The sequence below is a fragment of the Crinia signifera genome, chromosome 6 (genome assembly GCF_055691185.1).
Source record: "Crinia signifera chromosome 6, ASM5569118v1, whole genome shotgun sequence".
Taxonomy (NCBI): Eukaryota; Metazoa; Chordata; class Amphibia; order Anura; family Myobatrachidae; genus Crinia; species Crinia signifera.
Window position 1 is genome coordinate 178,389,872 of NC_139222.1, and position 15,386 is coordinate 178,405,257.

The 15,386-nt window shown below is 47.3% G+C and overlaps 1 protein-coding gene across 3 annotated transcripts in view; it reads right to left on the reverse strand.

The window, feature by feature from the left end:
• Nucleotides 1-11,665, reverse strand: part of ERN1 (endoplasmic reticulum to nucleus signaling 1) — a 65,679-nt gene extending 54,014 nt beyond the window's left edge. For 2 of the 3 annotated variants that reach the window (XM_083148265.1, XM_083148264.1), the window contains exon 1: nucleotides 11,405-11,665. In XM_083148265.1, the coding sequence (XP_083004391.1) occupies nucleotides 11,405-11,461 (57 nt within the window). In that variant the 5' untranslated portion in view covers nucleotides 11,462-11,665. Of the gene's footprint in view, nucleotides 1-5,838; nucleotides 5,982-11,404 lie in introns of those variants that run through there. The other variant, XM_083148266.1, reaches the window with a different exon arrangement.
• Nucleotides 11,666-15,386: the final 3,721 nt, after the last annotated feature.

Below are 15,386 nucleotides of genomic sequence, written 5' to 3' on the forward strand. Positions count from 1 at the left end.
CAAAATCCCGACGCTGGAATCCCGACAAGGGGGGGGGGACGTGGATCGCCCCACCTTGCGGGCTCTCCACGCAGTGGGCACGGTGACTCGCTACGCTCGGCACACTAATTTATTCTCCCTCTATAGGTGTCGTGGACACCCACGGAGGGAGAAAGTGTCGGGATTTCGGCGTCGGGATTTTGAACGCCAGGATTTGAACTGCATCCAGTTGAATGTGCCGCCTCTATGCTGGATTGCTGTTACATGGAAGTGCTCTTGTTGCTGTGGTGGTAGTACCTAATTGATAGGTCTTCTGCCAGCCAGATTAAAATAGTTCAGAACAGGCATGATGATTGTTGGAGTGAAGGTCTCCATACACGCTGCGATAAGCAAGGTGCAATGCGATGCGATACATGCTCCTGTGGGCATCCCATAGTACAGAAAGTATGTGCTGCACATACTTTTTGTACTGCCCACGGATCGCATAGCACACAAAAAACGCATGCGTTGTGATGCGATACACCCGATAACGCATTGCATGCTGCTTCACACAGTGTGTATGGGGACCTTAAGACAGGAGTAGTGTTCTGCTGGCTACAGGATTATCTGGTGGGGATGCAGTTAAAATCCCGGCGGTCGGGATCCCGGCGTTCAGAATCCCGACCGCCGAAATGCCGACACATTCTCCCTCCTGGGGTGATCCACGTCCCCCCCTTGTCGGCATTTCGGCTGTCGGGATTCTGAACGCCGGGATCCCGACCGCCGAGATTCAATACTGAATCCATCTGGTGAGTAGGGAGTTATTTCATTCTACTTTTCAGGAAAGCGTTTGTGATTTTGGACATGCCACAGAATAGAATGAAGGCAGGTAAATCAGACACTGAGCAAAATTAATGTCAGCTGTGAAAAGAAAACTGCTGTATTTTCAGCAACTGCAAATCTTTTATTCTACACTAGTTAAAAGTCCATCAAAATCATGGCTTCTACAATGTTCTTTCACTTTGAGCTGTGACCGTTTTTAGCCCACAGTCCCCAAATGCAATTACCTCCAATTTTTAGCTCTGTTTGCGAATGGACCCCAGCCCATTCACACGGAGCAGTGCGGGTGGGGAGTGTGGGGTGAGGGGCACGGGTCACGCCCATGGGATGGTGCCATGATGCGGGTGCCGGCAGCTGATGTCACTGGATGTCAGCTGCCCGGCCTGCTACATGTTTGCGATTTGCGAACGCTTAAGAAATCAATTGTTGGTCAGTGACCATCAAATGATTTCAGCCCCACACTCAAAACATCCATTCGCATGCATGCAGGGAAAATAGTCTTTCGAGAGGGGAGGGCGGGCATTCGTGCGGGCAGCGTTTAGTTAGCTCGCAAAGCTGAGAAATTTGCAGCTTTGCCAGCCAACCAGAATGACCCCCTTGGTGCTTCCTACCAAAGATTTACACAGAATAAAGAGCATTTGTCCTGTAATCTCATCACTCAGTGGCCCAAGGATAACCTGGCTCTCTTCCCTCATACTATCAGCACACAGGGGATTAGACACAGGATTTAACTACCTGCAGAAAGAAGATCTGACCATTTACAATAGAGAAAGGATTCTGTAAAGTCCTTGTATGGATAGAAGCTCCTATGTTATAATTTATGAAAATCACACTGATCAAGTATCACCAATAGCTGCGGAACAGCACAAGTCTACCCCTTTAGCTCTTCAGAAAGCAGCACAGATTTATCCATTGAGGTGTATACAAGCAAGAAAATGGTAGCATCCTTCAGTTGTGTAATAACAGATACTGGCAGAGGCCTACAAGGAGGAAAATGGCTGCCAACTTCAGTGACTGCGGATAGAAATCTGGTGACTAGATCTGCAGAGGGGGGACAATTATATAGACCCTAACACACAGAGATAGAGATGTATGAAGCAGTGAAAAGAGTGGAGGAGTTGCCCACGGCAACCTATCACCGTTGAGGTAACTTTTATAAAGTGCATGCAGCTGATTGGTTGCCATGGGCAACGTCTCCACTCTTTTCACTCTTTCATAAAATTTCACAATATTTCTTTAATATGATGCATACATGGGTGTATTATTACCCATTACGTCAAGTTTTAAAAGATGTTTGTTGACTTTGTTAATTTAAACAGGACTTAAACAGTAATTCAAAGACATACCTCTAATGACTTTACCTCTCCTGCTCTTCCATTGATAGTAGGTGTCCCCAACATTTTATTCTTGCCCTTCTTCTCTATCTCTACACTCCTCTCTAGGGGGGTTATTCTAGTTCATTCTTTCTGACAAAATCCTTCTTAGATGGACAAAACCATGTGCACTGCGGGTGGGGCAGATGTAACTTGTGCAGAGAGAATTAGATTTGGGTGTGGTTTTTCTTCAAAGTGAGATCTATATTGCAGTGTAAAATAATGCAGTCAGTATTTTCCCTGCACAGAAACAAAATAACTCACCCAAATCTAATTCTCTCTGCACATGTTACATCTGCCCCCCCGCAGTGCACATGGTTTTGTCCATCTAAGAAGGATTTTGTCAGAAAGAATGAACTAGAATAAACCCCCAGGTGAGCTTATTTGCTCACTCAACTTCCACTATCTCCTCTACGCTGGTAATACTAAAATCTACCTCTGCTGACCTGATCTCTCTCCCTCCATCCTCACTCATATCTCCAACTGTCTCTCTGCTTTCTGCTCTTGGATGACCCAGCGCTTTTTTAGACTTAAAATATCAAAGAATAAGCGGACCTCTTCCCACCCTCCTGCATAAACCTGACCATCTCTCATCCAAAACGGGTGTTTTGAGTGATTTTGCGCTGAAAATCAACCAGTGTGTATGCCTCAGTGATGAACTGCTAGCGATGATGCGCGCTCCCGCATCATCGCTAGCAAATTTGGCCGTCTGCTGGTTTTACCAGTACGTCTACCGATGATGGCTGGTTTTTCAGGCCACACATCACTCACAGCGTCAGCAGGGCGGCACTGACTGAGAACGCCCCACCCCGCTCCCTCCCCCTGCACGGAGACCAGCAACAAGGTCTCCTACACTGCCCACCAATGATTATTAGCCAGTAATATATATATATACATTGCTGGCATAGGCCAGTAATGTATATATAACTGGCACCACTGCCCACCAATGTTTTTTTAAAGAATAAGCCAGTAATATATATACATTGCTGGCACAAGCCAGCAATATATATATTACTGGCACCACCCACTGCCCACCAATGATGATTATTAGCCAGTAATATATATACACATTGCTGGCACAGGCCAGCCATGTATACATTACTGGCACCACCCACTGCCCACCAATGACTAATAGGCAGTAATATATACATTGCTGACACAAACCCTCCTACATGACCCATTCCATTAGGTACAAAATGCTCTGTTCCTGGACGTCCCTGCCAGTGGCAGTTACAGAGGTTGGACTCCAGCACAGACCAAAATTCAAAGAGGTGGGGTCACATCAACTCAGTGAGTCCGGGACAGTGATGTTTGGAGTGGCATTAGGTGTGGCTCCCCTTTTTGAATATTGGACTGTGCTGCAGCCTTACAACATCTGCAACTGCCACTGGTAAGGAAGTCTAGAAACAGAGCATTTTAGGGGTAGATTTATTAAGCTTGGTGAAGTGATAAAAAGTCTAGTTTTTATCACCGGCCAATCAGCTCCTACCTGTTATTTTTCAAACCAAGCCTGTAACTTCAGTTAGGAGCCGATTGGCCGGTGATAAAAACCAGACAGTTTATCACTTCACCGAGTTTAATAAATCTGCCCCCTAGTATGGGCCATGTTGGAGGGTATACTGGCATAGGCCAGCAATGTATACATTACTGGTACCACTGCCCACCAATGTTTTGTTAAAGTATAATCCAGTAATATATACATTGCTGGCATATGCCAGCAATGTATATATTACTGACACCACTGCCCACCAATGTATATTTTTTATGGTGGCAACGTATACATGACTGGCGCAGGCCAGCCTTATATACATTACGGTCACCACTGCCCACCAATGTATATTTTTTATGGAGGTAACATATACATGGCTGGCGCAGGTGAATTGATTTCTCCTACATGCACGGCTGCAAATAAAATTGTAGCCATACACATTGGTTGGATTTTGCCCTGGCGGGCAGGGTTTACTTGATTGCTGGGCTCCGAATATATGCAGCCCAGCGATAAGTTCTGAATCAGGCCCCAAGAACAGAAAATGCACTGAATACAAAAGGCTCTGAGCCTTGGAATTTAAACCCCACCTATTATGTAAATACTCCTTTATATGAAAGATTTCCAGAAAAGTCTTTCACTTCCTGAACATCACTTGCTCTTTGGGGAAAATAGCTCAGTGTGTACACACTACTTTGATGAAAGATATATCTATCAGAGGTTCTGGCAAAGTCTTTTGAAATGAAAATCTTCTAGTGTGTATGGGCCTTAACCTGTTTATGCCCACTTCTAACCCTTCTGTGTCACCCCTGTCTGTCTAACACTCCCCTTTAGAATGTAAGCTCTCACGAGCAGGGTCCTCTCTCCTCATGTGCCTTTCTTAGAATATATAAACCTAAAATTCCACTTCAATCTGACCACCCTAGCCATTGGCATGATAGTTGCGTACACACATGTAATTGGCTAGGCTTTATTGGCCATAACTAGAATTCACAATCCAAGCACTAAGCTTATAATTATTGCTTGATCATTTGCACAATTGAGCTCTTAAATGCTGGGATGACAGAAAAACGAAAAATTTGTCGTCACACTTCAGTTAACCTGATCCGCCCGATGTCCCCTCATGCTATTGTACTTAGGCAGAGAGCAGAACAGGGAAAAGTGATATGCAATTCACAGATTTATATGGTATAAGTGACTCAACGGCTATTGTTTAACAACAACACAAACAGGTAGTATATCTGTAATCATACACAAGGTTGTTAACAGGTAGAAATTAAATAATTTGGTAATGCTATCTGCCACCTGGCTAACAGAACAAATGCAAAGTCACCTTGTGTACAGAATTCAGCTACAAAATGGCCTAATCACATCCACGATAAATGACACCTTATTATCATATAATTATATCATAAGCTGTAATGTGTATTGAACTGTGGCACTCTTTATTTGTATTCTATTTTTGTTATTTATTCAATGTTATGCCAAATTTTGTCTCCCTGTACTGTTCCTTTGTATGGCAATGCGAAACACTTGCGGCACCTTATAAATAAAATTATTATTATTATTTATTATATATAAAATGGAGAGTGATAAACCACCAGCCAATCAGCTCCTACCTGCCATGTCACAGGCTGTGTTTTAAAAATGACAGGTAGGAGCAGAGGCGTAACTAGAATGATGTGGGCCCCATAGCAAAATCTTTGACAGGCCCCCCCCCCCCCCACACACACACACACACACACACACACACACACACATTGTCACTACAATGCCCATGGGGGAGGGGCGCCAGAAGAAAGAGTGAGAGAGGGTGTCGGGAGAGAAACAGTGCCAGGTGGAGAGGGAGAGAGGGTGAGAGGGGTATAGAGAGTGTGTGTTTGGGCTTAGAGAAAGATGTGTGGGAGGAAAGAGAGCAGGGAAGAAAGAGGGGAGAGAGAGTACAGGAGAGAGAGCAGGATAGGCAGGGCAGGACAGGCACTCCCCCTATAGATGGCATTATGTTACTGCTTCTCTTTACCCCCATTACTTATAGGAACCACTGTGTGCCTTTTAATTACCCCCCTCCCCCCCCCCCCCCATACCCAGTAAAGGTGCCGCTAACCCCCTCCCCCCCCCCCCCCCCCCCATACCCAGTAAGGGTGCCGCTAACCCCCCCATCCCCAGGACAGATGATGCTACCTCTGGCAGCATGGTGTGTGTCCTCTCCACAGTCTCCGCAGGTCTCCGCAGTCCGCACCGTCCACCGCACCGGCTCCACAGCACATCAGCGCCGGAAACATCAGCGGCCGGGGGCGGGGCCAGCAGAGCAAGCAGCACTGCAGCAGCACAAAGTGTCTCTCCCTCACAAGCCGGACAAGCGGCCGGGCCCGGGCGCCAATACCACCAGCAGCTGCTTCTGCTGCAGACCCGTGAGATGATGCCGCTACATCTCGCGGGTCAAAGTACAGGTCGGCGGCGTCCTCCCCGCCAGGCTTCTCCCCCGGCCAGCCCAGCACACTAGCCCAAGCCCCTTTTAATGGCGGACGCGTCGGCTTTGATCTGTTAATATTATTAGCGGTCACGGTGCAGGGGGTCCTTGCTTGCTGTCCATGGGGCCCGGGCCCCCCCAGCCGTCGGGCCCCATAGCAGCTGCACCCCCTGCACCCACGGTAGTTCCGCCACTGGGTAGGAGCCGATTGGTTGGTGGTTTATAACATTTAATCACCTTTCAAAGCTTAGTACATCTCACCCCAGATATTTATATACACATCTATAGTAACAGAGATGGGCACTCACCAAAGCAGTGATTTTTTTACTCACTGGCTTACATGGCAAAAAATCTCCACAGGGACGGTCTTCCAGACAACAGCAGCATGAATAGTATAGAGATAGTCACCAATCCCATAAGAGAGTGATGACTGTATGGCCTCTCCAGGTCAGTTTAAATACCATGTTCAATTAGCTAGGGGAACACCCCAGTGCAGGAAGTGAGATCTGTTCCTTTGCATATAGCAAGCAATATAAACCGAAGAATAATATATATTCCAAATATATCAACCCATAAGAAGAGTTAACATCTATAAAATGTGGATGTGAACAAAGCGCCATACCTTTTTAGAATATAAATACCGTTAATTCTCAGTTAAAAAGGATGACTTGTATGGGACCCGAATCAGTTGCAGCGAGGAAACGCATCATGCGTTCCACCAACAGGAAGTTATGTATCAGCGTGTCAAACTGATAGTGGAGGGAACGGAAGAACAGTCCGTGCGCTTGATAATCAAATGACTGGAAGTGGAACGCAGCATGCGCTCTATCACAGCAATAGGGCGAAACTAATAACTACAGATCAAGTATCCTTTATCCAAAATGCTTGGGACCAGAACAATTTTGGATAATGGATTATTCCGTATTTCTGAATATTTTATATTTCAATGATGTATCTTGCATTTAAGTTGCACAAACACATGAAATACACACAAATATATTTTATTTGTGCATAAAACAAGGTTTAAAAAAAACCATGAAACAAGGTTTTTGCACTATCTCAGATACTGAATCGAAATGCCAAGCAATCATTCTGGACTTTTTTAGCAGCCAGAAAGTATCAAAAAATGGGAAAGATTGCATCATGCATTTTACTTTGACCAGTACATGTAAAATTGTTATCATATAACAGAGGATTAACAACAAGAGTCTATGAGAGAGTTTACACCCCATCAAAGAGGTTTAACTAGTGACCACTCAAGACACTAGCATTTATTTACTAAGATAGTTATAAGTTAATTTGAAGATGGGATGTCACCATGGGCAACAAATCAGATTCTATTATCTTCTAGAACAGGGGTAGCCAACTCCAGTCCTCTAGAGCAGTGGTTATCAACCTAGGTCCTCAGCAACCCCCAACAGTGCATGTTTTCCAGGTCACCTCACAAACACACAGGTGCACCAATTACTCACTGGTATATTTTAAAAGATCACAGGTGGAGCTAATTATATCACCTGTGATTCTGTGAGGAGACCTGCAAAACGTACACTGTTGGGGGTCCTTGACGACCGAGGTTGAGAACCTCTGATCTAGATAACTAGAGGGAAAATCAAACATAATGGGGAAACGGACCTCCAACCAAACGATAAGTAGGTGGATACTGGCCAGTTCACCTTCACCATCCAGAATGTCAGCAGCAGCTGAATGGGAAGAGCACCAATGGCACCTTCTTCGCTATGCACGCAACTTGATGGCAACCACTGACCGCAAAACAATGACCTGATCACCAATGGCATATAGCCTACTGCCAGCATTACACCCTGCACTTGATCAACAGTCCTGCAAACTACAGCTTTCACCAGACTAGCACCCCCCCCCCCTCACACGCACACACAATTCCCACCCCTGCATACATTCATCAGTGGCTCCCCCAAACAAGCGATCATCTGCGGCTCTCCTCGCCAGCATCCCCCACGCCCCCAATCATCAGTGGCCTCCCCACACCACTGGCATTCCCCCCCTCGTCCATGGAATCCCCCCCGCCAGCATCCCTTTACACTCGCTCATCAGCCGCAACCCCCTCGTGCACCCAATCACCAGCATCCTCTCCCACTGCCAGAACCCACTCATTTGCAGCATCCCCCAGCTCTCTGTAATCACATACATGACTGCACTTCCCCCGTCTATGTTATCATTGGCATCAGTGATCTTCCACTCTCCAATTTCCTGTCATTACCAATCGCCAGCATGAGTGCTCTGCCCCCTCCATTACCAGTATCTGTGCCCCGCAAACCCTGGCATAATTACTGGCAACAGGTCTGCCTTCCTCCATCATCAGTGGAAGCAGCTCTACCCCCAACATCAACCGAAGGGTGTCAGCATCTGTCTGCAAGTCAATGCAAGGAAGAGGATAACCAGAACCAAAGCAGATGAACACCTGTATCATCTGAAAATGGCAAATGAACAAGTGCATGATAATTGTATTCATATGCAGCAAAGCAGCTTTGGGCACATACACCTGAAAATAATTCACAGACTGCCATACCATGACCTAAAAAAAGGATCTCATACTATCAGCTTTGTCCAGTGATTATTATTATGTACAACTGTTGCATATTAAAAGTTAAGTCAGAAGAACAACAGTTCCTGAAATCAGTGAGATCATTAGGATTACTTTAGCTCATTATCAGAGACATGTGCTTCCCTATGAAATGATGCACATCAGTAAGCACACAATGGGGGGGGGTCATTTGGGGGGGGAGAGATAAGTGGTAAAGAAGCAATGACTGCTACTTGCAAAACATACTAATCTCCTGTACAGTGGGGAAAAGGCCATATGTATTTGGCATGATGAGAAATGTAGCATAAGGACACATCGGTGAGGAAGCATTTGTTCAAGTTCCTGTAGGAAGACGGAAAGTTACAAAAACTCGTAGAAGGAATTCTTGTTGGTAAAAGTTCAAAACGATACAGGTTCCTACACCCAAAATCACACAAGGTGACCAAAAATAGTGCCCTATCTGCTGAAGATACTAGGGATAATGCAATGGTCTAACTAGACAATGGTTTGGAGGACAGAAAAAATACAACTTCTGAACAAACTAGTAAGTAGAGTAAGGTCATACCCAGTGATAAGAGTACTTAGTCAAGAACACCAAACAAAGTAAGATGTTTAACAAACAAAAACCAAGTGTTAACCACTTGTACAAAACTCAAGCACAATAAGTAAATGTGAAAACACAACTTCTTTGAGAGAGAAAAGCTAGCGGATGGACAAAAGGGTCTGTAAATCAGATCAAATCCATGCATGAGAAGTAAACAAGAATAACATGGACTACAGAGGATGATGGGTATAGTGCAGGGTTGCCGACTTTAACATTCTCCTCTCCGGGAGAAGCCCGGAGAGGAGAGTTTCCGCAGCCGCTCAGGGGGCGGGGCTTACGAGTGACATCACTAAGCCCCGCCCCCTTACTGTTAAAAGCATCTAATTCAGGGATCTCCATGGAGGGGGCGGGGCTAAAATGACGCGATTGTGCCGTTTTAGCTCCGCCCCCTCCTCTGAGACCCAAGGATTGCGGCATTTTAATGCCGCGATCCGGGGGTCAGCGGGGGTCCCCCCTGAATCCGGGAGGGTTGCCCACCCTTCCGGGGGCCGGGAGGGGGTACCCGATTTTCGAGAGACTCCCGGAAATTCCGGGAGGGTCGGCAACCCTGGTATAGTGTAGCTCAGTTGGTGAATACTGATGTTGGAGTATAATAACTGCTACAGATAGATTTTCCTTAAACACCAGAAGTGGTTGAATTTAGTCTGACATTTCTTAACAGATCATTACTTTGCCCAAATGAATAAAATCTGGTGGAATTATTTTTCTGATACAATGAAAAAAAAATTTAAGTGTCAGTTAGAAAAATACCCACCTGGGCCTAAAGTGGTTAAGAGGCTGTGCTGGAGTGACCATTGGTGACCCTATGTCTTTAGTGAACACTTGGTCGCTCAGCGACCATATTGCCCGCGATATTAGACAAAATCGCCCCTGTGTGTACACAGCCAAATTGCTTAGCAAGTGACTGTTAATCTCTGTGAGTACAGAATGAGCGATAGTGATTGAGATCTCTCATTCTGAACCACCTCCTGCCTTTTTTTTTCTTTAGCAAAATCGCTTAGCACAAATCACTGCATGTGTATGTGCTCTCCATGGGCGATCTGGACGCAGGGAAATCGCCTACCCTAAATAGCTTAGCACACATCTATATGTGTGTATGCCCCTTAAGTAACAATACCATCTGCTAAGTGGGATGCTTGCCATCTAAACTACTAAAAAGTATACAAACATTACTTAAAATATCAAGCTGGGACCATAAGTAAAACATTTTAATGAATGTCTAATTGCTACAGTGTATTACAGCAATTCATTTATAGCTACACACATACATACATACATACATACATACATACATACATACATAAACTCCTGTAGTTCAAACAGCTTTGTGTCACTTACTGTACATATCATAGGGAATGATGACCACCGATGAAAGTATTAAAGTCACCTATGCTTGCTTTGATTTGTAAATGACAGCAGGGAGTTTAGAAGGAGATGGTTAGGGATTAGTTGGTGGGGCAGTCAATTTTGTTCTCAAAACACAATTATCCAAGTAATTAAAAAAGGCTAGCAATTACTCACAGATAACAGGATTTAGGTTACTATCAGTATCAGGCATCATTAATTAGAGAAAGAAAGAAAGAACATTTGTGTTGATGTTTCCTATACTTATTTTAAGATTATTACTGAAATGCATAACATACAGGTGTGTAGCTACAGGAATCTGCTATAAGAAGATAGATACAGGTAGATCGGAATGGGGAGACATAGGCAAGTACCATATAAGCACATGCTTATTTCAGTATAGATATTACTTACTGGGTTTTAGCATACTCACATTTGGCACATTATTAGATGTAAGTGCAGGTAATGCTTATTCCAAACACAATGCACAGTGACAATTACAGAGTGATATTGAGGGAGAACAGACTTGGAAGTGACCCAGGTGGAAAGTATAGAACACATTATTGAGGATCTGCACAATACCGCCCAAATAACTATGCAGGTAAGTGACCAAAGTGGATACACAGACTTTACACACTGTCTGTATACCCAGGATACGTAGATATGTAAGCAGTAAATACAGACAGACAGACAGACAGGGAGACAGGCAGGAGACTGTATACAGTACAGGTAAGTGCTAGCATTGGGGCACGCAGATGGTATCACTCACCATCTGGCATAGTAGAAGTCCCAGGCAGAGGAGCCCCCTCAGCAGTGTCCACCCCATCCCTGCTCCCAGGGTATCCCCGAAAAAAGTGTGGCCCTTGGTGGGGGTTAGGTGCCCCCCGGGCCGGGTGCTATGTGACTATAAAAGCAACGAGCAGATGCAATCTCTCCCTTCCTCCATTACTGCTGCAATGTGTCAGGCTGCTGCTGCTGCTGCGCTGCAAGTCCGGCTTCTTCCTGTAGGAGGATCCCAAGGAGCCGGCCCACACGTGACATCAGCGATCGATCACCCCCTCCCCTCCCCTACCACCCCGGCCTAAGCCGCGCCTGCCAGTGCCTGCACTAATTCCATATACACTGACACACTGCTGCTGATTATTGATATCGTATTGTACGCAGCCACATACAGCTGTATTATGTATGTACCATGCTGGACAGCAAGTCCTGTCAGAGGGAGGTCACGCTGAGAGCTGACAGAATTGTTAGAAATAAAGTACCAGCCAATCAGCTACAGTCTGACATTGTACCGCAGCAACTGATTTAACCACTGTACCCAGGTACTTTGGGGCAGATGTACTAACCAGCGTGAGGCTGGTTTCACACACTCCGGCTGCTGCCGGACGGTGAAATCACGCACGGCCAGGGAGCCGTGCCGCACACATTAGTTGTGAACATAGGCGTGCGCACAGGGGGTGCCAGGGGTGCACAGGCACCTCCTAATGATGGGCACCCCCCTCACAATTGCAGCCAGAGCCGACATCGGGGAGCAAGCTCGGGCCGGCTGCAGTGTGTGACAGACGTGGCCGAGGCTGCTGCAGCAGGATACTACAGTACTATCTGTATCTAGTGACGCCCCTGGCTGCCTCTAGGGGGAGCTGAGCGTGCACAGCTTTGCTGCCTGGGTGAGGAGGGACGGAGGAGTGAGGACTTCCTGCCTGCTGATTGAAATTTGCTGCAGGTGTGCTCAACTTATCGGGACTCGGGAGGTGCTGTAACAGGGGGATTTGTATATTATCTGGGCAGTCTATGGCTTTGTTTTATGGGGGGGGGGGGGGTGTATAAAAAGTTATTTTTATATTTGTCTTTAATCATGCTGCCTGCTTTTTATTATGTCAAAAAGTTGTGTGTGTATGTATCAGCATTTTGTATGTATACTGCATGTGTGTCTGCATAGAGGGGCTGTGTATACTGTATGTATGCTGTGTGGGAGGGGACTCTGTGTATACTACAATACATCTGTGTGTGTGTGTGTGTGTGTATGTGTGTGCATGCTGTGCCTGTATGTATAATGTGTGTGTGTGTGTGTGTGTGTGTGTGTGTGTGTGTGTGCATGTGCATGCATAGAGGGGGTGTATGTGTGAGCATACTGTAGGGGGCTGTGTATATGTATACTATGTGTGTGGGGGCTCTGTATGTATATACCTGTGTGTGCATAGGGGGCATGTGTGATGGGCATTATTGTGTGTGGCATTATGTCTAATGGGCATTACAGTGTGTGGCATTATGTTTAATAATAGGCAATGATGAACATGCCCAGTCGGCGGTGATGGACACGCCCCTCCAATGGTGCACCCCCTAAGAAAATGGGCTGCGCACGCCTATGGTTGTGAATGGATACTATTGTGTCCATTCACACGGGACGGCCACGGCCCGGCCGCACGGCTGCAGCAGGATCCCACCACTGGAAGGGACGGCTGCCGGGCTGTGGCCATCCCCACCATTGTAATCTGCTGAGTGCGACGGCTCCCTGGCCGTGCGGGATTTCACCGTCTGGCAGCAGCCGGAGTGTGTGAAACCAGCCTTAGGCTGGTTTCACACACTCCGGCTCCTGCCGTACGGTGAAATCCCGCACGGCCAGGGAGCCGTGCCGCACACATTAGTTGTGAATGGACACTATTGTGTCCATTCACACGGGACGGCCACGACCCGGCCGCACGGTTGCAGCCGGATCCCGCCACTGGAAGGGACGGCTGCCGTGCTGTGGCCATCCCTTCCATGATAAACTAGTGTGTGCGGCACGGCTCCCTGGCCGTGCGGGATTTCACCGTCCGGCAGGAGCCGGAGTGTGTGAAACCAGCCTTAAGTGCTTAAGTAGCACTTAGCGCTAGTAAATTGACTTTTTAACGTTTTGTGTAAATGTATGAATGGGGCTTTTAACGCCACCCTGAGGCAGCCCTGAGCTTAACGTTCAGGCGCTGTCCTCCGGCTTGAAGTCATGATTTCCCATCAGACCTCTAAAAGAGCTTAAGGCCCCCAGGACAAGTCGGACCTGATTTCCCCCTGCAGCTCCCCGGGAGGGGGACACACGATTTGGCAGTTGATGTGCCAAGTTTTGCAAATGATACATCGCATGCGATGCATCATTTGCAACTCCTGGGGAGCTGCAATGTGGAGCGAGCAGGGGGGCCGGGGACATCGAGGTGCGGGCGGGGGATACTGCAAGGCGGCTGGGGGGACGGACGCACGCTGCTAGTAGTGCGGACACAGGCGGCAGTAACATAGGGGCAGATGTATTAATCTGCCTATAACGTTTGGCGAATAACGATTCCCGCTTCGCCAGCATAACGTGGAGAAGCGGGCAAACGTTATAGGCAGATGTATTAACCCCATCCCAGCTGATAAGGAGAGCCGTTATCCCCAGCGTGAACGGCTCTCCTTATCGTCTCCCTCGCCGCCCCGCACATGCGCACTCGCCCCCCCCCCCCGGCCGGCTTTCTGGGCATGCGCGAGATCTCGCTAAAACCGCGAGATCTCCAGCGCAGCCCAAGCCAGACGCAGCCCTGAGTTGGCGAAGCGGCCGGGGCGAATTAACGCCTTGAAGACTGTTAATACATCGCCCCGGCCATTAATCCCTTGCAGGGACAGCCCCGCCGAGCGTAACTCGTCGGGCTGTCACTAGCGCACGTTAGGTGCGCTAGTAATACATTAGGATAAACGTAATTCCCCCCCCCCCCCCAGTTAACCGGCGTTAAGTGCATTTTTGCAGTTAACGCTGGTTGATACATCTGCCCCATAGAGCCGGGGCGGGGGGAGCTGGGTGCTGTCAGTACTGAAAAAAAAAAAAGCCCATACAATGAATGGGCAGCCTGTGATTGGCTGAGCGCTCTTTCAATCACAGGCTGCCCATTCATTGTATGGGCTTTTTTTTTTTTCAGTGCTGACAGCTCCCGGCTCTATGTCACTGCCGCCTGTGTCCCCCGCAGCGTCCGCACTACTAGCGGCATGTCCCCCCCCCCCCCTACCCGGATGGAGCATGACAGCTCCCTGCTCCGGCTCTCCCTGCCGCCCCCCTCCCTCGGCGGCGTCTCCCGCCCCCCTCCCTCGCCGGCGTCCTCAGAGTCCCCACGGCTGCACATAACATTTATCTTATGTGCAGCCGGTCCGACGTCCCGACTCTGACCCGATGCGCACGGGACCGCGCATCGGGTCGGACCGGGTGTCAAAACCTGTAATTTGGTCCGATTTCACTGCCCGATCCATCTGGATCGGGTGAAATCGGGGCCAAATCGCGGCCTCTACACTTCAATGGTATTTAATTTAGTGGCATTCAATGGTCCTCATAGTGGGGTTTATTCTAGTTCATTCTTTCTGACAAAATCCTTCTTAGATGGACAAAACCATGTGCACTGCAGGGGGGCAGATGTAACATGTGCAGAGAGAATTAGATTTGGGTGAGTTATTTTGTTTCTGTGCAGGGAAAATACTGACTGCATGATTTTACACTGCAATATAGATCTCACTTTGAAGAAAAACCCCACCCAAATCTAATTCTCTCTGCACAAGTTACATCTGCCCCACCCGCAGTGCACATGGTTTTGTCCATCTAAGAAGGATTTTGTCAGAAAGAATGGACTAGAATAACCCCCAGTGTTATTTCTATTAGGGATGGGACATCGAAAGAAAACATCAGTTGAATGATGTGTTTCAACATTGGTTACAAAACATCATATATACCTAAACATTGGTACTCTGAAGCCGATGTTTCC